This window comes from Pinus tabuliformis, chromosome 7 (genome assembly GCF_031772625.1).
Source record: "Pinus tabuliformis cultivar Carrire ecotype Pingquan chromosome 7, CPIR1, whole genome shotgun sequence".
Taxonomy (NCBI): domain Eukaryota; kingdom Viridiplantae; phylum Streptophyta; class Pinopsida; order Pinales; family Pinaceae; genus Pinus; species Pinus tabuliformis.
In genome coordinates this window covers 2081076014-2081099246 of record NC_142293.1, presented here as the reverse complement: position 1 = coordinate 2081099246, position 23233 = coordinate 2081076014, and the positions used below count along the sequence as shown (strand labels likewise).

The 23233-nt window shown below is 36.7% G+C and overlaps 1 protein-coding gene and 1 pseudogene across 1 annotated transcript; one reads left to right on the top strand and one right to left on the bottom strand.

Moving 5' to 3' along the window:
* Positions 1 to 1867: 1867 nt before the first annotated feature.
* On the top strand, positions 1868 to 16009 carry LOC149256874 (putative LRR receptor-like serine/threonine-protein kinase At5g48740). Its single transcript, XM_089455496.1, has 17 exons — positions 1868 to 2063; positions 3311 to 3854; positions 4042 to 4535; positions 4621 to 4750; positions 4860 to 4931; positions 5416 to 5484; positions 5805 to 5870; positions 6017 to 6085; positions 8243 to 8314; positions 8475 to 8662; positions 8845 to 9053; positions 9162 to 9288; positions 9379 to 9447; positions 9591 to 9742; positions 15262 to 15317; positions 15414 to 15546; positions 15668 to 16009. Exons 1-17 carry the CDS (start codon positions 1973 to 1975, stop codon positions 16007 to 16009), a joined length of 2883 nt encoding a protein of 960 aa, XP_089311622.1. The 5' UTR covers positions 1868 to 1972.
* Positions 16010 to 16997: 988 nt separating this feature from the next.
* LOC149256873 (chaperonin 60 subunit beta 2, chloroplastic-like) overlaps positions 16998 to 23233 on the bottom strand; it is a 116597-nt pseudogene continuing 110361 nt past the window's right edge.

The following is a 23233-nucleotide window of genomic DNA, read 5'->3' as shown; positions in this document are numbered from 1 at the left end:
CAACCATTGGAAATCGGTAAAGTATATTTTAAGATATCTTAAGGGTACTAGTCATTATTGTTTCTATTTTGGTAATAATAATAATGTTATGCTTTAAGCTTATGTAGATGCAATATCGCTAAATATTATGACATTAGAAATTATTCAACCATTGGTTATTTATATACTTTGCAAGTGTAGGAGTGTCTTAGGTGTCTAGACTGCAAAAGGTGGTAGCCCTCTCCATAACAGAGACACAATACATAGCTTCCATGGAAGCATGCAAAGCGTTTTTGTGGTTGCAGCGAATTCTTAGGAGCGTTGTGAATAAAATAATAAAAATATGCAATGCATTTTGAAAGTCACAGTGTTATTCAGTTAGCGAAAAACCTAAAAGATTATTCTAAGACAAAGCACATTGATTTGAGATATAATTGGATTTCCATGTGCTAGATGATGGAGTACTATAATTGGAGAAAATACACAATAAAGATAATCCAATTGATATGTTAATAAATATTTTTCCAAGGGATAATCATGATTTTTGTAGAACCTTGGTTGGGCTAATACAAATTTGATGAAAGGCATCTTGGGAAAGGACGAGTAGTAAGCTGGTAGAAACAATAGCAACAAAATTCACTCGAGTTTCTATTTGGTCTCAAGTAGGAGATTGTTAGATGTGAGACCAAATTGTGTGTGTGTGTATATATATATATATATATTCACACCTATAGTATGCTACAAAAGGAGTCAATTGAGCTACGATTTTTTAGACACAAGGAATTGATAATCTATGGCATTGGCTCATGATATTAGCCTATGGTATGATAACAAATCCTATTTTAAGTTTAGGAATCCGCCATGGTAAAATCAGTGTATGAGTGAGAAGTAAAATGTTAGTGGATGTATATATTTTCATTTGTTGATTAAATAATACTACTAATCATTTCCTATTGTTTTTACCATTATAGGCTTTCCAAGTAAATCTTGTGTATTGTGGTAAATTTGATTGTTAATTATCTTTTAATTTTATTTTTTTTATAATTTTTTTTTAATATTTAAAACTTTTCCACCATAAATTTGTTAGAACCACAAATTTAGGTTTTGCATAATCTAAATGATCAATAATTTTTCAAAGTGATGAATCTATTTATATAATAAAAACAAAATTTTCATTTTTTTCTAATTCGATAGAAATATTTAAAAGTTATAGATTTAAATTGTTTAATATAGATATATTTTTTTAATGGTTGTATTCATTTATATGTTCAAAAATTTATTTTGAAAAACAAAAAAATCATAATCTTACTTTAAAAAAAATTATATTAATGAATTTAAAAAGAAAATATTATTAGAAATCACTCTTTTATAAACAAATAGCAAATGATTACTCGCACCTAAAATCGTTCACGTTGCACCATGCCCTTCCAAGGAACTAAATTCCAATTGTTTATTTGAAGTCAATGCATCAAGGAGGGATGGCCTTGGATTCTCCCAACAGTGCAGTGAAGTGCCATTGTTCAACTATATCTGCTCCGACTTTCTGACGAATTCTACACAACTAAACCCGAGTCCGCTCATTTCAACTGCAGACCGATCTCGTTTGCTCAATATCGAATCCTGATACAATGAAGGTTCTGGTAACGAAGGTTAACTCGGATCATGCTTTTGTTCAGTGGGTACCAATAATGGATTTGACAGCCGACCGTGATATTAACAACTGTGTAAAGAGAAAAGTTAAAGTCAATACGCGTCTTACTTTGATTGGATAACCACAAACAACAAAAGGGCGAAGTTTCCTCTCCCCTTAAACACACCTTCATTATAAAAAAGACACCTTCAGTGGAATCATTCGGTCTTGTGAGGTCTCATACAGGAGGGATCGCAACACAGTTGGGAGAAAAGGCCGAGCGGAAAAGCATATGATAAAAACCTTCAACGTCAAACAACCATCAGTCCAAATCCTTCTGCTGTGCAAACATTTGGTTGACAGATGGAGAAATTAAGTTATGGTAAATGGGGTGGTTGGATAGCCACAGTGGTTGTGCTCTTGCGTTTATTCACTGCCATTACTGCCCAACCAGGTATGTAATGGAACACTAAGTGCGCTCTTACCTGTTGTGTTGGAGTATTTCCGTTTCGTCTAACTTTTTAACACCGTCCGTCTTATAATCGTCGTTTGAAAGAAAAAAAGTAACTTTTATATAAAAAAGAGAGTACAGGTTACATAGTTGTTTTTCTGATCAGATCATGCTGTTCCAAGTAGATATATGAAACTCTAGAAACATATCAAACAACTGCAGATATATGCCTTGAAAATAAAATAGCTTATCATATCAAAAAGCTAATCCTTCAGCAGATATGATCAACCATAGATAGTGTATATGAAACTGTAAATGAGGAATAGAGGACCAATGTCGGTTCAAAAACTGAAGTAGAAAAATCAAAGAGAGCAGATTCTACGAAGCTACGAAGAGACGAGAATCAGTCCTGAAATCATGATTGAACGCAGCATAGTGAATGACTCCTCGAGCTGAATCAACTCGTCTTTTTGAAAACATATCCGCGATAAGGTTCTGTTCCCGTAGATGTGCTGAAAGGCTCGCACCACTCTGCGAGCTTCATCCAATTTGCCAACAAGGGAGGGTGGAATCGGGAGAGCCCTTGACCCAATTAATGGATTTTTTTAGAATTTTGAGAAACTTGAAAATCTTTGATGTTGAACCAATTTGCAGTGAAGAGAACTCCCCATTATGCAATGATTTCCGTCTTGTTGTTGGTACCTCTCATCCTTCCCCCACCAGAAATGATAATAGCAGCCAGGCTCAGTGACTATGAAAACGCCACAACCGCATTGTCTATTAAAACAGGCACTATTGAAAAACTTTTGCCACACATCCTCTCTTTTAATCTTCCTCGGTTTCTGAACAGTTTTCTTGGAGCTAATTTCTAAGAAGTAAACCACAATCCCCAACATTGTAGTACTTACATCCACCCTTATATGTTCAAATATCTTAAGATTCCTACAATGCTAAATGCCCTCTATAATATAAAAAGAAGATAATGTACATAACTCATTATGTGTCTCAAAGCAAAGTTTGAGACATTTATCCAGTGAATCATTATTCCAATCCACCTCAATCTCCAAGGCATGTAAGACTGTTCCATACTTCTGTAGAAATTGGGCACCTCAATAAAAGGTGCATCACATCCTCTGAATGCTGCATACGAAGGAGGCATATACTGTTCCTATAATGTTCAACGAACACATTTTTTCATATTTGGTCAGCAAGAGGTTGGTTTGTTCATTACTCCTTTTGGTGGTGTGCAGGATTTCTGAGTATCAGTTGTGGAGGCAAAACGAATGCCACGGCGGAAAACAATATAACATGGGTAACTGATGCTCATTACATAGACGTCGGTGAGTCAGCAGACATAGGGGACGCCAGTGAACAAGCCTCTGGTTCTTACTTGCATACGATGCGTTATTTCCCAAAGCCTCTTAACAAGTCTTGCTATCAGTTACCAGTCGCCCCTGATGTGCCTCACCTCTTGAGATTATGGTTCGCCATAGGAAATTTCAGAGGATATAATCGCTCCTTATATAACTTCACTTTCTCTATTGAGACAGTGGATATGCTGGCTTCGCGAGACGTAACAGTAGCTCTGAGTGATGCAAGTGTTTACGAATATATATTGGTTACTAAAGGCAGAGAGTTGTACATTTGCCTTGTCAGAACCTCCGAGACTGATGATCCCTTTATCTCTGCTATCGAGATCAGGAGGCTCCAACATGGCATGTATAAAGACGCTCGGCCAGGAACAATCTTGTTTGCGTCAGGAAGAAATGATGTTGGTGGAAATTCGACGGTGAGGTGAGCATTTTGAGCTTTTTATATTTACCCATGGAAATCAAGCCAGAAGAATTAAACCATATTAAATTTAAATCTCGCACTTCCACCTGCAATGAGACTTATTGATATTTGAACTAATTTTGATACATTCCGGTTGAGCAGTTGCAATCTTTACATGCATAGCTTTTTGTGGTTGATTAATTAGCAGGTATCCTCACGACAAATTCGACCGCATCTGGACACCCTCAGCCGGAATAGACTATGATGCTGTCTCTGCATCTTATTTACAGAAGATAAGTTCAAACAAGCCTATTTCAACAACCAATACCGAAAACCATCCTCCAGTCGCTGTCTTGGAAACTGCGTGTGTCGTAAACAGCTCGGACATCTTTTCATTGCAACAACCGATACCACCACTGCAACAATATGGGAAACACATATTACTGTTTTTCTATTTTGCAGAGATCGAGCTGTTGAATATGTCTAAAGCGAGATCTTTTTCAGTCGTCATAGACGGTGAATCAATGCAAGAAAACATTACTTTGGTAGGAAATTATTCCACTCAAGAGATTAGAATCCAATCAAATAGTTCACCAACTTTTTTTAAACTTCTTGAGGGCCATGATTCCACCCTTCCTATAATCAATGCATTTGAGTATTACGAGGTAGTTTCGTCGGACGTGGCAACATTTCAGGATGACAGTAAGACTTGCACCCAATAAATTTCTTATAAGTAAATTACCGATATTATTTATAATCGATGGCTAACGAAGTTCTCAAAGTGCAGTTGACGCTCTTAACGCTATCAAAAGTAGATTTGACATAAAAGATTGGATTTCTCCTGATCCTTGCTATTTGGTACCCTGGCACGGAATTGGCTGTGGTAGCAGCTTCGACGGAGTAACAATTTTTGAAATGTAAGTTAAATTTTTCGATTACACATGTGTTTACCGCTAAAATCGTGAAATCATGAGCCATGCATATAGGAAAAATGGTAACATGCCACGATGATACTGTTGTTGCCAGAGATTTGGCGGGAAGGAATCTTACAGGATCGGTGCCTATCGATATTCAGCAGTTGAATACATTAATGAATCTGTAAGCAAAATTAGATTTTTTTTTTTTCTTTTCTTGTTTTTGTGTAATCTCGAGAAGTTTAGAGACTAGACACATTTTTCGGGTAACCTAGAGTGGTTTTTCCCAGAAGTCTTTCGAATGAGAAGGTGTAGAGTGAATATAAAGTGAAATTTTAATTTATGTTATTTAAATTAGTTTTTAATTATATAGATTTGATGGTATATATGGATTTAGTATCTGAAAAATTTTCGGGTTATTTAGATTGTGCAGAGTTACCCATTAAACTTGTGATTTAAATAAATTCTTGTTGAATTTTAAAAGAAATTAAATAAAAAAATCTAACCCAAAAACTTTCAAAAAATTACACTAAAATAATTAGAAATAATTTAAGTTTGAATATTATATCAAACAACAATATCTGTGCAGCTTCTCTCCATTCATTTGAATATTTTAGCAGCCGATAATCATCTATGCAGCATGTGTCATTTTGTGTTGGAATTAGCAGGTCACTTCACCATAATCAGTTAAGTGGGCCAATGCCAAATCTCACCAATTTTGGGGGAATGGAAAGACTGTAAGTTTTTCCCAACAAAATTTTCATTTCGTGGTTTTTTTTCTTCCTTGTGTCTTTCTATATATTTTATAGAAACAAAAATTTACTTTTAGTTACAATGCAGATATTTACAAAACAATAACCTGAATGGTACTCTTGAGTGGCTATCTGGTCTAACACTTATTCGAGAATTGTACGGCCGCCTCTTTTCTCCTTTTTCAATTTAAAGTTTTTAGGATTTTTTCAAAGTTGAATAGAATCATTTAAAATGTGTTCACAATGTTCTGGAATAATCAATCTTGTGCAACATTTAACACAAATTAAGTATTTGTGTTGAAAAGGTCACTCGACCATAATCAGTTCACTGGACCAATGCCAAATGCCAGTTTACACGACTTGGAGCGATTGTAAGTTCCTTTCCACCACAACTTTTATTCGGAGGGTTCCTTTTGTTGCTATACATATTCGTAAAACTAAAATCCGCTTCGGTGGGTTCTTTTTGTTGCTATACATGATATTCGTAAAATTAAAATCTACTTTGGTTATTGTGCAGATATTTGCAAAACAATAACTTGAATGGTACTGTGGAGTGGCTATCTGGTCTAACATCTCTTCAAGAACTGTAGGCCTACCTTTTTTATTTAATTTTATTTAAATTTAAATAGAAATAATTATTAAGTTTTAATGGTTGATAGAGGATATTGTGAATATCATTATTAATTTTAGTGTTATTTCAGTTATAATATTTAAATCGTTTAATATTTAGTTAAATTTTATATAAAGATAATATTGAGAGTTATGTAGATATTTTGGTAGCTAGTTTTTGGGATAATTTATTAAGGTTGTGGAGAAGCTAGGAATGTTTACTGTAAGGTTTTATTGGAAAAAGACCAAATATATCAACTAACTGGAAAAACAATCTATCACATAAACTATCTTTAACTTCATAAATAAAATATATTTTTTCTCACGAAAATCTTCACAAATATGTGGCATTCTTCTATGGTGGAGAGAGAATGAATATGAAAAGTGAGTTGTGAAAATTGCTACACTGTCATCTGGTGCAGACCCATGCCCACCTTTGAGGGCGGGCAAGGGAGATGGTGGTTTTCCATATTTGAGCAAAACGAGAAGTTAGGAAATATTTTTAAAATTAGCACACTTACATTTATATTTATTGAACTGTATTGAGTTGAAAAATGTATATCTGATATAAGTGTATTGAGTTTAAAAATGTATATCAATATAGTTGTGAAAAGAAAATTAATGAGAAAAAAATGTTTTATATTTATTATTATAAGTGTATTGAGTAGAAAAATGTATATCAATATAATTGTGAAAAGAAAAATAATGAGAAAAAATTAAAATAAATTATAAATTAAAGAGAATTGCTTAATTTAATGAATAAGTTTAGTAATTTAAAATAAAAAAATTAAATAAGTTTAAAAATCTTAATAATTTATAAATTTTTAAATTTTTTATTAAATTAATTAAAAAACAGGGTTGTGTCTTTAAGTAGGGTTGAGTTTTTTTTAGCTCTCTCAAGTTCCAAGGGTTTGGGGACTATTAAGTGGTTTTCTATTTTTTTAAAAGTAAGGTATCCCAGGAAACTTGTAAGAGGGCATTTCTTCAATTTTCGAGGTCGAATTTTTCAAATGGGGTCATTTCCGTGAGGGGTCGTTTCCTAGACAAAAAAACACATTTTTTTTTTAATGAAACAAAAAAAATCTTAATTTTTATGAATGGGACGATGAGATGTTGATCGAGAGGATGATGCACAAGTAGACATGGAGGAGAGACTTGATGAGACACAGATGGAGTTGGTTGGTGTGCCACTTAGCATGTTTGAGAATGCAAGTGATTATGATTCATGGTAACATGGTTGATCTCGATTTATTCATGGAGTAGCTAGATGTAGAGACTACCTTGAGAAATTATGTTCATTTATGATTTATCATTTGATATGTTCTTATGTTATTAACATATTTATTTTTCTGTTTCATACTTCAGTTTATTTTGAATTTTATATGATATATTAAACTTGAGTCTTGGCTCTATAAAATTCTGTATTGCACATGACTTTTATTTCAATATTTAGTGTTCATAGTTGGAACTTCAATATGGTTTAAACTTTAAACATTTATTTTCATTGTACATTGTTAATAGTTATATTGAACAGCTACAAAATTACATATATGATGTATGACTATATGATATCATGCTTTTAGTTTTAAATTTGTTTCAAACTCCAGTTAAGTAATTCATAGATTTATCATTTATTTTTCACGATGTAAGTATTATATATTATATAATGATAAAGACAATTACATTATAAATATTAAAATATCAATGATATATCAAATATTTTTATATTTATAATTATAATTTTTAAGACCCCAACATCCCTCAAATTTCCTAAAAATTGTGGAAAACTTTTACCTAAACCCCGCCTACATATCTCACTTGCCCCTAAAAACTTGATGATAAAAAATTAATTAAAAATATAATTTTTTTTCCTAAATCATATAAATCTCTCTTTTATATATATATAATTTTGTTATATGAATCTTTCTTATTAAAATTTCCAAGAGAACATTATTTATGTTTAAACAAGAATCATTTTAGAGGACCAATGCCAAATAGAATCACTTTAACCATTTTGCAGGCACTATTACTTACGGGGTTTCTTTTATTTGGATTATTTTGCAGATATTTAAAAAAGAGAAACAACAGCTTCTCTGTTTCTTGCGCTAAATATTCTCGTCCTATTTTAATGCAGGAATATAGCAAACAATGAATTCAGCGGTGAAATCCCTGAGCGACTTCTGGTCAATTGTTCGTTAAAATTGAAGTAATAGGATACTGTTTTATATTTCTTATTTTTCTACACACCGCCAAGTTAAGATTTTGAGGTTCAGAATTTATTTTGTTTTCCACACTAAACATTTGGCCCCATATGATAATAATCAATCGACTTAATTAATGGAAAATATCCGTCCGATGTGTTGCAGTTACTCAGGAAACCCCTACCTACGTATGACTAAGAGGAAATGCTTTCCACACCACTCAAATTCTCAGCCGAATAATAGTCAGCGGAGTAACCACTCAATTTCTCAGCCGAATAACAGTCGGCGGAGTAAACTGAAGGTTGTCCTCGGAATAACACTCAGCGGAATCATTGCTTTAGCATTGACAGCGGGTATTGTTGAAAAAAATTATGGGGAAATGGAGCCATTGGAAGGAGTGGGGTTGAAAAAGAAACAAACCCTTTTCTAAACCAAGGTCAATATTAGAATTTCTATAATATTTTTATTACCCTTCATGAAAATCCTTTCCTTATAATAAATCGAAAATGATCTGTACATGTGGATGATTTTGCAGAATACTCAATGATTGTGGTGCCAAATCCGACAAACTCCCGTGCCTTCACTCTACATGAAATAAATGTTGCCACAAAAAACTTTAGTGAGGAGATTGGACGAGGTGGATTTGGATCGGTGTTCTTTGGTGAATTGCCAGACGGAAAAGCTATAGCAGTGAAAGTGCTTTCAATGTTTTCTCGACAAGGGATTCACGAGTTCTTGAATGAGGTCATTCATTCTCATTCTCAGATATAATAAGGTTCAATTTGTGTCCATTCTAGGAATATCAGTTTTGGCTGCACCCTAACTATTAAATATGCATCTCATCATCAACAGGTTGATCTTCTTTCTAAAATCAGTCACAGAAACCTAGTATCCTTATTGGGATACTGTAATGAAACCAAAGGAGTTACGCTGATCTACGAGCACATGTCAGGAGGTTCCCTAAGAGACCACCTTCACGGTAAATTATATTGCTGGAAAATATGTTTCTTTCGGTCGATAGAATAGGCAAGGGTAACGACAAGTTTTTTGTCCCTGTTTTCTTGTCCAGGTTCCCGTGCAGCAAATTCGGATTTAAATTGGAAAAGAAGGCTCAAAATAGCTTTAGATGCAGCGCAGGGTAACTATTTCTTTTAATTATTTTGATGTACGGCAGACAATTATGATCTAAACGCTCATTGTTTACAGTATTGATTACGGTAAAATAGGAGTAAATAAGTAACAGTATATCTAATGTGATTGACCTGGGATTTCTATGTGAAGGCTTGGAATACTTACACGTGGGTTGCAACCCGAAGATAATTCACAGGGACGTCAAGACCGCCAACATCCTTTTGGACAGCAATTTGAATGGAAAATTGGCGGATTTCGGTCTTTCAAAGATGACAATTGACGGGGAGGCTACTCATGTTACTGTTGGAATTTAATTCCAACTGCAACAATGAACAGCTGCACAGGAATCTGATTTGCAGTAAATGTTAAAGGTGTTCGGTGCAGCCAAGTCGCCTTTGATATTTTTGCACATAAATATGCATTAAAGTTTCAGCTGATTTCCCCTGCAGACAGCCGACTTGATTTTGATAAAGGCATCACCGCCTTGCTGCAATAAATTCTGAGATAAACATTAGAAGATATTTTGTAATAGTTTATTGTTTTAATCAGATATTTTTCAGCATATAAATACCGCACAGCAGTTCTGTTTTTAAGGTTAGAGAGAAAGATAGAGAGCAGAGGAGAGCACGCAGCAGCGTGAGTATAGTTTTCTGTTAGTGAATATGGAAACGCAGCACACAGCAGTGTTAAGAGTTTAGCAATATAGCGCAGCAGCGCTGGAATGTAATTTCTGTGTTTTGAAGAAAGAATGTGCAGCAGCATGAGCTCACATGAAAGAAGCCCTTTTGCACAGCAGTGCAGGGACTGAAAAGTAAGAGAGAGCAGCAGCGTTAGAAGAAGCAGCAGCAGCAGCTGAAGAATCACACAGAGCAGAGGAAAGCATGCAGCAGCGTGAAGAAGAGGAAGAAGAATAATTTCAGAAGAGTGAAATGCACAGCAGTGCAGAAATTTGAATGTAATTTGTTTTTTTTTATGTTCATCTGTGTGGAACAGAATCGTTCCTTAGTGAATTTCTGAAGTAGATGTTCAGCAATAGAAGTTTTTGAAATTCCCTCTGTATGAGGAAGACAAATCTGTAACAGTTAGTTTATTTTGATAAATACAAGTTAAATTTTTCCTGTTGCTGTTATACTGTCATCGTTGCTGAAACACGACGATCAGCGTTGCTGAAACAGCTCGTAACTCAAAAAATTACCTGACGTCAAAATTACGTTGCTGAAACACCGTTGCTGAAACACCTGTTTCAGCAACTGACAAAATTTCCTGTTGCTGAAACACCGTTGCTGAAACAGGTGTTTCAGCAACTGAAAAAAAACTGTGTTGCTGAAACACAGTTTCCAGCAAGCGAATTTTTCTGTTTTTCTGTGTAAAAACAGAGTGCGATTTTTTGTCTGTTTGTTATGGGATTTATCAGAAAATTCCAACATGGTATCAGAGCTAGTCCAGGCTCTTTGAAGTGTTAAAGAAGCTGAAGGAAGATTTCTTGCAGCAACAACTTCTCCAGCAGTGTGAAGACTCAGCCAAGAAAGAATCTAAGGTATTTTTCAAGAATATTTTCTGTGTTGTTATTGAAGAAACAGTCAGTGATTTTAAAAACACAGTCAGAGATTTTAAAGCCTAGAATAAGAATGGCAAGGTCAAAGAAGAAAGCCTCCAGACCTGTTAAAAATGTGTCCCCCCTTTCTACTAAACTAGAAGGCAATCCATTAGACTACAGTCTATTTGAAGTTCCAAAGTTTGATGGAAACTTTGATGTATGGGAAGTAAAGATGAGGGCTTTCCTAATGTTTGAAGGGATTGAAGTCTGGGAGTCAGTGATTGATGACAGCAATATGGATAAAGAATCCATGGAGTATGATGCACAAGCAGCAAAGACTATCTTGGATGGTCTCCCCGATTCAGTGAAGAAGAATCTTGGAAAATATACATCAGCAAAGGATATATGGGAGAGACTGCATGACCTTCATGCAAAGGGAGCACTGACCATGACAATGAGTCAAGAAGAACCCATCATAGGAGCTGAAAATGAAAAGCTTGACCTCATCAAGCTTCAAGTAAAAGAAAGGGATGAAGAGCTTGCCAAGATTAAGAAGGAACTTGATGAAAGCAAGAGGAAGCATCATGAAGAAGTCATGTCTATGACAAATCAGTTGAACAGAGCAAAAAAGCAGGAAGACGCCTTGTCAAGTCAACTTGAACAAAGGCACATAAGAGTGAACAAACTTGTAGAAGAGATTGGACAGTACAAGGCAGAGGTCTCCTCCCTTAAGTCCGAACTACAAGAAGCCAAGAAGCAGGCAAAAGGAGCTGAAAAGAAAATGGAGAGCAGTCAAGCAGAAATCTCCAAAATGAAGTCTGATATTATCTTCCTTAAAATAGTAGCAGCTGAAGCTACTCGTAGCAAGGAAGAAACTGAGGGACAACTAGCAAAGAAAAATAATGAATGTGAAAAGTTAGAAGAAGAGATTGTCCTCCTCAGGAAGAAGGTTGAAGGGATGAACAAGATCATGAAGAGCTCTCAAGCCTTGGATGATATGCTCAGCTATCACAGATCTCCATATGATAAATCAGGACTTGGGTATGTAGGTGAACCCTCAAAGAAGGATGAGGATGCTTTAAGCAAAGGAGATGTGAAGAAGTCAGAAAGAAGGTATGATGCTCCTAGTTCCAGCAAAGGCAAGGAGAAAAATGAAGGCTGCAATAGAAGAAATCCTGCTCCAAGCATAAAACCAGCTACAAGAAGAAATGTAGCTGATGTCAAAGAGGCAAGATGCAATGGTCATCAACAAAGGATCTCAAGGCAGCAAGGCTTCAGAAGTACATCAACGAAACCTCCATCTCCCAGGTACCAAAGTTCATTTCTTGGTTATTGTTATGCTTGTTCAAACTTTGGTCATATGGCAAAAGACTGTAGAGCATTTTATGGAGATAGATGTTGTGGTCCTCGACAATCTCCAAGAAATAATTTTGCAAGAAGAAATCATGAATTTTTATTCATGAACAATGTTGAATGTTTCAAGTGTCATAACATTGGGCATATGGCACGTGACTGTAACTTGACATGGGCCTTTACACAAGCTAAACCCATGCAAAAGAAGAAAGTTACACAAGTATGGAGGAGGAAGAAAACACAGTCCGAAAGTCCCTTGAGCTCTCTAGCTGATCTAAGTTTCTTTTGAGAAGATTCTGCTGAAAGAAGATAAAGCATACACTAAAGGGGAGCTTGTAAATTTTTGTTTGCTGAACTGTATTAACAGTCATTTGTTGATGGAGGATGTATTGCAGCGCAGCAGTTGCAAATGAAACTTTTGTTAATCCCTCTAAAAGGTAATATGCAGCAGTGATGAAATCAGCAATGTTTTTGCTTTGTGTTTATGCAATATGCACAGAAATGCATAAAGAAGAAAAGATGGCAGCGTTGAAATGTAAAGAGAAGCATCGCAAGAAGAAAAGTATTCAAAGCAAGAAGATCCTCACAGCAGTGGGAAGACAGAACATAAAACAGCAGATTTTTAATGCACACTGAATGAATGAGAATGTGTGTGGCAGCAGAAAGCCAAAGGAATTGCACAGTAGTGCATTGTGTAAAAAAAATGAAGCTGAAGATTGTGTGAAGCAAGGGTGTAAAAAGAAAAGGCAGCACCCCATGTTAATTTTTTTTTTTTTTTTTTTTTTTTTTTTTTTTTGTTGTGGAGAATGCAGCGCAAAACAGCGTGATGGCAAGAAGGAGAAGCACAGTAGTGCGAAGAAAATGAAACCAGAACTAAGAGAGAATGAAGAAATGTGTTTTTACACAGCAATGCAAATAAGAAAATGCAGCAGCATGAAAATTTTTGTTGAAGAAATGAAAGGTAGTGGCACAGCAGCAGTGCGAGTGTAATCAATGAAGGGGAGCACACAGTGCGTATTTTTGTTGTTAAATGTGAAAGGAATGCGCAGCAGCGCAAGAGCAATTTGAGAAGTTATTTTATGCACAACAGTGCAGTGATAGAGAGAGTGCTGAAACAGCAGTTGCTGAGACAGCATAATGAGACAGTGTTGCTGAGACAGCAATGCTGAGACAAAGTTGCTGAAACAGAGTGCTGATAGAGAGTTGCTGAGATAGCAGTGCTAAGACAGCTGTATATGCAGCAGCATAAATGTATTGAAAGTTTTACACACAGCAGTGTAATGTTTTTCAGGAGAAGACAGAGTCTGTAATGAATAGCAGTATAGAGCATATTGCAACCTGAGTGCCATTGTGAAGAACAATGCGAATGAAGATATTTTCACACACAGCAGTGTAAAATATCAGGCAGACACAGTAGTGTCAATTTGGACAGATTGAAGTGCCTCTGAAGTAGGCATGTTGAAATCCCTCTGTTAAGAGGAAGATTCTCTCGCTGTGTTTTGGAGCAACAATGCATTCTACAGGCGTGTTTCAGCAACTGTCTGCCAGATGCTGAAACACGTGTTTCAGCAACAACCTGTGTGGCTGAAACTGTAATTTTCTGAGATAACAGAAATTGGTTGTGGAACTGAAGCGTTCCTTGGTGAATCCCTCTGTTGAGAGGAAGATGCTTTTCAGCATAGTCTCAGGTAAACCCCTCTATTAAGAGGAAGACAATTTTAATTGGTTGTGGAACTGCATCAGAAGCAGTTGGTGAATTCCTCTATGAGAGGAAGTGTTTGGGTACAATTGAATGCCCAGCAGTTGAAATTAAGGGGAGTGTTGGAATTTAATTCCAACTGCAACAATGAACAGCTGCACAGGAATCTGATTTGCAGTAAATGTTAAAGGTGTTCGGTGCAGCCAAGTCGCCTTTGATATTTTTGCACATAAATATGCATTAAAGTTTCAGCTGATTTCCCCTGCAGACAGCCGACTTGATTTTGATAAAGGCATCACCGCCTTGCTGCAATAAATTCTGAGATAAACATTAGAAGATATTTTGTAATAGTTTATTGTTTTAATCAGATATTTTTCAGCATATAAATACCGCACAGCAGTTCTGTTTTTAAGGTTAGAGAGAAAGATAGAGAGCAGAGGAGAGCACGCAGCAGCGTGAGTATAGTTTTCTGTTAGTGAATATGGAAACGCAGCACACAGCAGTGTTAAGAGTTTAGCAATATAGCGCAGCAGCGCTGGAATGTAATTTCTGTGTTTTGAAGAAAGAATGTGCAGCAGCATGAGCTCACATGAAAGAAGCCCTTTTGCACAGCAGTGCAGGGACTGAAAAGTAAGAGAGAGCAGCAGCGTTAGAAGAAGCAGCAGCAGCAGCTGAAGAATCACACAGAGCAGAGGAAAGCATGCAGCAGCGTGAAGAAGAGGAAGAAGAATAATTTCAGAAGAGTGAAATGCACAGCAGTGCAGAAATTTGAATGTAATTTGTTTTTTTTATGTTCATCTGTGTGGAACAGAATCGTTCCTTAGTGAATTTCTGAAGTAGATGTTCAGCAATAGAAGTTTTTGAAATTCCCTCTGTATGAGGAAGACAAATCTGTAACAGTTAGTTTATTTTGATAAATACAAGTTAAATTTTTCCTGTTGCTGTTATACTGTCATCGTTGCTGAAACACGACGATCAGCGTTGCTGAAACAGCTCGTAACTCAAAAAATTACCTGACGTCAAAATTACGTTGCTGAAACACCGTTGCTGAAACACCTGTTTCAGCAACTGACAAAATTTCCTGTTGCTGAAACACCGTTGCTGAAACACCTGTTTCAGCAACTGAAAAAAAACTGTGTTGCTGAAACACAGTTTCCAACAAGCGAATTTTTCTGTTTTTCTGTGTAAAAACAGAGTGCGATTTTTTGTCTGTTTGTTATGGGATTTATCAGAAAATTCCAACAGTTACCACTGTAGTGAAAGGAACATTCGGATATCTGGATCCAGAGTATGTAACTTACTCTCTTTGCAACAATATTTTTTATTATGAGTAGAGGCAATCGTACTGTATTTGTTAATTTTTGTCGGTGACAAACTTTCACAGGTATTTCAACACTCAAATGTTGACGGAGAAGAGTGATGTGTATAGCTTTGGAGTGGTGTTGTTAGAGATATTATCCGGTAGGGCACCCATAGATACAAGTTTACCTGAAGAAGAACTGAACATTGTTCGATGGGTAAGGAACCTTATTATCAATCATCCAAAATATGAATATTTAACAACACTGAGAGCAGAATATTTAGTAGTGCATCTTCTGCTAGAGACTAAGCCTAAGTATTGGCGTGGCACTTTTGCAGGTGACACCGTATCTACTAGAGACCGATGAAAATGGTGGCAAGATAATAGATGTGATAGACAAGAGGTTGTGTGGAGGTTACGACATGAAATCTGCGAGCAATGTTGCCAAGATAGCGATGAGATGTGTTCAGGCTTTACCGTCACGTAGGCCGACTGTAAGTGAGGTAGTGGCCGAACTCAAAGAGGCTATCAATGTTGAGGAGGATAAGGATTGTATTTCGATTGCAGAGGAGAATGGCATCCAAAATGGGGATGTATCGAGTGGAGTGGCGAATTCAAGTAAACGCGAAGGAATGGAGTGGACTGATAACAGCTGCAACATGCCAAATGAAGGAAGATAACTTCGCAGATACGGATCGAATGAGGGGCGAACAGGGCACTAAACGTCTTAACCAAACTGTTTAGATGAGAGTGTGTGGTATACTTAAATTTTAATAAAGTCCTCCCATTTAATGAATATCTTAATAACCATTTGTCAATTTTGCAATCATGATATTGTCATTCTCAATCTGAAAGGTTATGAATACAATTACAGATTTACATAACTTTTGAATTTGGCGGATTAGGAGGATCTCACTCTAAAAGGGGTTTTAAGACAATATTTAAGACAATTTATGAGTAAATTGTCTTTAAGACAAAAAAAAGAGAGTCTTAAATATTGTTTTTAAGCAGGTGTCTCAATTTATTATCTTACAAATTTGTCTTTATAAAGACAATATAGAATACATGTTTAATTCATTTTGTCTTAACTTGAGACAAAAAAACTTGTAAATTGTCTTAAATATTGTCTCTAAGCGAGTGTCTCAAATTATCATCTTAAAAATGTCTTTATGAAGACAATATAAAATATATATATTATTGTCTCTTAAGAGAATTCATTCTTGTCTCTCAAGAGACAATAGCTACGAAAATTATCATCTTAAAAATGTCTTTATAAAGACAATATAAAATATATGTATTATTGTCTCTTAAGAGACAATTCATTTTTGTCTCTCAAGAGACAATCGCTATGATTAAAGACAAATTGCCTCTATAGAGACAATATATCTTTAATCCCACTTATTGTCACTCTAAGGACAATAAAAAATTATCTTTAGAGAAAAATAAAAATAAAAAATGTGAATCTTTTTGTTTCTTCAATAACTAAATTATGTTAGGGCATGATGGAATCAAACCTCCAACCTCCTACTTGCACATGATGGAATCAAACCTCCAACCTCCTACTTGCAGGGCAATATTTCTTCCATTGAGCTAGCACCCTTTAAATAAATGTGTTATCTTGGTAAGAAAAGATAAAATCAAACAAAAGGAATGTCATAATGTGTTATCTCAGTAATGTAGCTCAAATAAAAAGGTTCCTCCGGTCAATATGGCAATGCCATCCAAGTATTAACTTTTCCTCTCTCCAAATCCATGAGCTTTCAGAGTACCAACCTTCAATGCACCCGAGTTTGTTAACAACAACAATAGCTAAAGCTTCTTGTTCAATGTCCTCCACAATCATCAAAATGAAATACCTCCCACGGATGGCATCTTCTAATACTGTAATCATGTCTCTTGCATTTGTGATCTTCTTATCAACCAATAGAAGCTGCAATTTACAATAAATAATGATTATATTCCACTCATTGATAAGTAGAATGAAAAAGAAAACACGAGCAAATAGATATTTAGCATAACCTATGCTTAGCAATGTTCATCTTCATTTTTAATCATTAAATCAACACTCCCAATTTAATAAACAAAAAAAAGGCCTTAGGGCACAAAATATACAATTTCATACAAACCAACACATCCCAAAATCAACCTCAAGGGTGTATGATATGCATACGGGTAAGATGGAAGTGACAAGGAAATCATTTCACAATTTCATGAGAGCAAGGGTTAAGAACCAAACAAAATTTCTTGGAACCTTGATATAACAGGGTTTCTACCTAGCTAGAACCTTGCAAAACACCAAAGTTCCACCTACATTTATGCCACATTCTAGCAAAACATCAAAGTTCCACCTACATTTATGCCAAGTGTGTATGGTGATGAAAGATTGAGGGTTTTATTTAAAAAAGAGTGTGATTTTCAATTATTCTCTCTCACATTACGAGGAAAACAAATGAATAACAACACAACAAAGAAACAAGAAGAAACTTCTTTTGCATCAATTACCTTGCAATTCTCATACTCCACGAACATCTTCTCACTGTCTGTCACAAAGTGTGGAGAAATATAACCACGATAAAATTGCATTCCCTCCACAACATACATATTATTTTATGCACTTTTTCCCTCTTCAAGTATCACAACACCTTTCCTTCCAACTTTGTTCATATAGCCTCTACTACCATTTTCCCTATTTCATGGTTATTCACAACACTCACAGAAGCAACATCTACTAATTCATTGTCTTCAATGTGGAAAATAATACACATTACGAAGTGTTAACATGTGTAACCATTTCCAAAAATACAAATGTTTCACAAGAAACTCCTCAACATGCTACCCTAGAGTAAGGATTAAATAATAATGTTGGATCAACTATTTCCATAATAAAAGTGCACCTCAACCATGAGACTAAACAACCACAACTATTAAATATCTAACAAGACCACACAACCAAATGCATTCCTCAAGACAAATACTGTATGAAAAATGAAAAATATTTTGCAGCCAAAAATACCTTAGGCAACTAATTCATTAAATTAGATGCAACACCGAACCATCAAAAACATAGAAAACCAACCTACTCAAAATATGAGGATTTACCTCCTTTGAAAAACTTTTGAGTTCCGAAGAAAGGCCTTTGTTGTCATGCCAATGCCCCTAGTAATTTGAATGGGATTTGCACTCGCTGCAACAACTTAAACAAAAAGGTTTCATTTCAATTCTCATTCAGAAATTTAGGATACAATCTTCGTCTGTTGGGTCCTTCCTGACAAGCTCATAACAATTGACAAAAGGATCAAAATTTTAAAATACTTGATGACAACTTTTTCATTCAAATACCATCTTAAACTCATTAAATCCAAAATCAAAACTAAAAAAACAAACACCATAAAACCCTACAAAAATAAATAGATGTCATACCAATACTAGTGGAAAAAATTACCTTTACACCTTGTTAAATGGCAACTAGGGCAAAACTCCATGTGGGTCATCTTATTTATGGCAGCTCTGATATTTTTCTTGGATCCCTCTCATCGAGAAGTGTAGGATTGATCTAAAGATCATCCGATTCCGATAAGTATTTATGAAGATATGAATTTATTTTGATAATGGACGAATCGTCAAGTCGGCCAACAACTTATGTAGGCTCAGAAGCCCAACAGTCATGTCTATTCAACCTCTATGTTTTAGTATAAATAGAAGAGGACTTAAAGTCATTTGTCACACACACACTCACTCTTGTGATCTCACATCATCTTGTTTTGGGTTTGATGAAGGTGAGAGCTAGAGGTAGTGCCCTAGGGTATACGCTGCTCTAGATAACATGCCCTAGATCTAAATGCAGTCATGGGAAAATAAGATCTACGTTGCTCAAAAAGTCAAAAATTCGGAAAAGGCAGAACTGAAGGAAAAGCTAGAAATGCTGGAAAATCTGAAACTGCCAGAAAAGCAGGAAAAGACGGAACTGCTGGAAAAGTCGGAACTGCCGGAATTGTCAGAAAAGCCGGAAAAAATGAAATTGCCGAAAATGCCGGAAATTTTGGAAATTCCAGAAAATCCGGAACTGCCAGAAAATACGGAAAAGTTGGAAAAACTGAAACTGCTAGAAAAGCAGAAAAAGCCAGAAATGTCAGAAAAGCTAGAACTGCCAGAAAAGCTAGAAAAGTCGGAAATACTGGAACTACCGAAAAAATCGGAACTGCCGGAAAAGCCAGAACTACCAGGACTGCCAAAACTACCGGGAACAACGGCAACTGCCGGGAATAGCTGGAACTGCCAGAACTGCCAGGAACTGCCGAAACAACCAGAGCATCTGTCTCCGAAGGAGAGCAACATGCAAGGGACAACTAATTAACATTGGGAAAATTGTATGTTACTTAGCAGCAAATACACCAAGCATGCAATGTTACAACTAGCATGCAAGGGACAACAAGCAAGCAAGGTGTAGCCAACACATAGGTCACGATGGCAACATAGTGCAACAATTGCACATAATGCAGTACAGTGGTGGGTATAGTCATGATTAATGAAGCATGATGAGATGCAGCTTAGTGATGATGGGTGTAGCATGGTGCAGCGCAGTGAGGTGTAGCATGATGACAAAATGCAGCACAACGATAGGTGAAGGAGTCACCTTGGAGAATTAGTTGAAGCAGCATGTCTTCAACTGATCTTATGTATCATCTTCTTAGAGATGATCTATGCTCTTATCTAGATAAGTCAAAGTGTTGACTTCTGTTGTAAACGTACTATCTCTCTCTCTCTCTGCGGTATTGAAGAACATATAATAAGAATTGATCAAGGGTTTCCCCACATTGGGGTTTGTCCCTGGCTAGTGCCACATCTTGTGTCCTCTTGTCTTGTCTTGTTTTCTGCGATTTATATTTATGTTCTATATGCAGTTTACTTTAATGCTGATGTGATTGTTAATCTGGAAAAGATATTGAGCTAACTGTGAAAATTTAAATAAATTGCTCTAGCATAGAACATACCTAAAAGTAACATGGTATCAGAGGTGAGGTGAAGACAATGCCCAAGAAAGAGTTGAAATAGAAATCACCGAAGACAGTTGGGAAAGGACAAAAGGATCAATGGATTCCTCATCCCTCTTCAAATTCACCGAGGGTGAAGTCGAAGCAGAGAATATTATCAGAATGGCACAGTGGAATATGGCCTACCTAAATATCAATTCATTGGAAGACCGGATCTCAGGGTGTTAGGAAAGGCAGATAACTAGTTCGACCATTATGCGAAGGAGTGTCTGAATGGCAGGGACACATCACTTGATGACGATAACAATCATTCGAGGGACGTCTTCAATGATCAAAGGAATGACAAGTAATGTAGGTCATCAAGGAAATGGCAGACTCTTCATAGAAAGCAAGGAACCCCATGTATGAAGAATCAAATGTTGTTTCTGATAAGATAAAGAAGCATTATGTTGTATTGGCCCTTTCCTTCAGATTCTTTGGGAATCTGGCTTATTGATTGTAGTGCTTCAAGGCACTTCATCGGATAGATGGGTGCACTCTCTAATTTGGTAGAGATAGAAACAATCGTGGGATTATACTTGGAGTCGATGCCACCTATCCTGGAAAGGGTGTAGGGAATGTTATCCCTCAATTGAATGAAGGTAACTCAATTCATTTACATAATCTCTTTTATGTACCTGATTGCAAGAAGAACCTGGTGTCCATTTCAATAATGGAAGTCAAAGTTTTCAGGGTGGCACTCATCAATGGAAAGGTGCATGTTTGAAAATAGATTTTTCAAAGATGTTTTTGAGTTCAGGGTTGTATTAAGTTGTAGGAAGTCCACTTGGGACCATGTCCATTGACACATAGCACCGAAGGTCTGTGAGTGAGATGGTGACAAGGATGCTTGAATTCAAAAAGAGCATGAAAGTACATCTCTGAGATGTACCAAAGGAAAATCTTACAAGGGGACCATTCCCCTCATGTAGCAGGTCCACAGGTTTGGAACAACCCAAGGAGTTTGAGATTCATGATTGGGAATCTCATGTATACAAGTGGAAGAAAGCCCTCTATGGCTTGAAGCAAAACTCCCTGGGCATAGTATGAGATGATTGATAACTGTTAGATGAAGATGAGATTCACTAGGAGTGAAACCAATCTAAACCATTACCCGAAGGTTGTAGATGATAGACCTCTCATACTAACACCTTATGAGGATGACCTATTTCTGGCAGGTGCAGACCCTCTCATTTGCAAAAGTAAGAGGGAGTTGGATTCTGAATGTGGAATGATAAACTGCAAGCTTGTGACTACCTCAAGGATATTAACTTTTAGAAGTTATATGGTAGTGATGTTGGACCAGATATGGGAAATGCCTCTGAGTTTCATAAACTCATTCACATTGATGTTCTTGGTGAACTTCCGTCCATACATATGTTTTGCAGTTAGCATGATGAGCTCATATTTGGTTGAGCTTCACTGGGCTCGTGCCAATAATCTTCTGAGATATCTTCAGGGCACAACCTCTCATGGATTGAGATACATTGCCAGAAATATGAAACTACATGATTATTTGAATGTTGAGTGGGCAAGCAGTGTGGAGGATCACTAGAGCACTTCTCAGTGTTAGTTCTCTTTAGATTCTGCTTTGATATCATGGATGAGTAGGAAGCAAAAGTCGGTTTCTATAAGCACCATCAAGACCGAATACATAGCTACGAATATGATCTCGTGTGAAGATGCATGGTTGCAGAAGCTCTTAAATGAGTTGTTTGTACACATGATGATACCACTGTGATTCTTTGTGACAACCAGAGGTGGGATTCAATTATTGAGGAATCCTGTATTCGATAATTGCTCCAACAGATATAGATCAGATACTACCTTATCTGGGATATGATAAGTCGATGAGTAAGGAGGCTCCATCGCATTGAGACTGATGTACAGGTCGCTGACATTTTGTCAAAGCCTCAGGGAAAGGTCAAATCTGTGACTTTCCCGAACGACTTGGAGTCATTGAGACACCTTCTTATAAGGGTCCTGCATGTTGCATGCATTGAGCTCTGGGAGCTCTGGGGGGCTTGGAGTACTTATTGGAGCAACATACGACCACAGGGCGACTCACCCTCCCCTGGCGGTGCACTATGAACATGATGATTTGTTCTCCTGTGGGCCAGGATGATTCATTATTCATGGTGACTGTGGAACATGATGATTCATTCTCTTGTGGGCCAGGATTATTTGTTCTTCGTGGTGACTGTGGAACAGGATGATTTGTTCTCTTGTGGGCTAGGATGATTCGTTCTCCATGGCGACTGTGGAGCAGGATGATTCGTTCTCTTGTGGGCCAGGATGATTCGTTCTCTGTGGCCACTGTGGAGCAGGATGATTCGTTCTTCTATGGGCCAAGATGATTTATTCTTCGTGGCGACTGCGGAGTAGGATGATTCGTTCTCCTGTGGGCCAGGATGATTCGTTCTCCGTGGCAACTATGGAACAAGAAGATTCGTTCTCTTGTGGACCAGGTTGACTCATTCTCCGTGGCGAATGTGGAACAGGATGATTCGTTCTCCTGTGGGCCAGGTTGATTCATTCTCTGTGGTGACTGTGGAATAGGATGATTCGTTCTCCTGTGGGCCAGGCTGATTCGTTCTCCATGGTGACTGTGGAACAGGATGATTCGTTCTCCTATGGGCTAGGATGATTCCTTCTCCTGTGGACAGGATGATTCATTCTCCTATCGAAGCATCCTACCCATGCAATTTGGGACTCATGGGAAGTACCTCTCATCTGATCAATGAGCAGGGAAATGAGGATAGGGACCACAGTAGTTCTATTGATGGACGCATCATTGTATCTACCGTACTCCCTATGCTAGGATGACCTCCATTGATCTGGGATCAATAAAACTAACTTTGGGTCAGTAAGAGT

Bases quoted from the DNA above. Each gene is read 5' to 3' on its own strand.
- LOC149256874 (XM_089455496.1), top strand. From the start codon at position 1,973: ATGGAGAAATTAAGTTATGGTAAATGGGGTGGTTGGATAGCCACAGTG. The intron at 8,315-8,474 runs GTAATAGGATAC...GATGTGTTGCAG, and splicing joins AATTGTTCGTTAAAATTGAA to TTACTCAGGAAACCCCTACC. The intron at 9,054-9,161 runs GTCATTCATTCT...CATCATCAACAG, and splicing joins TTCACGAGTTCTTGAATGAG to GTTGATCTTCTTTCTAAAAT.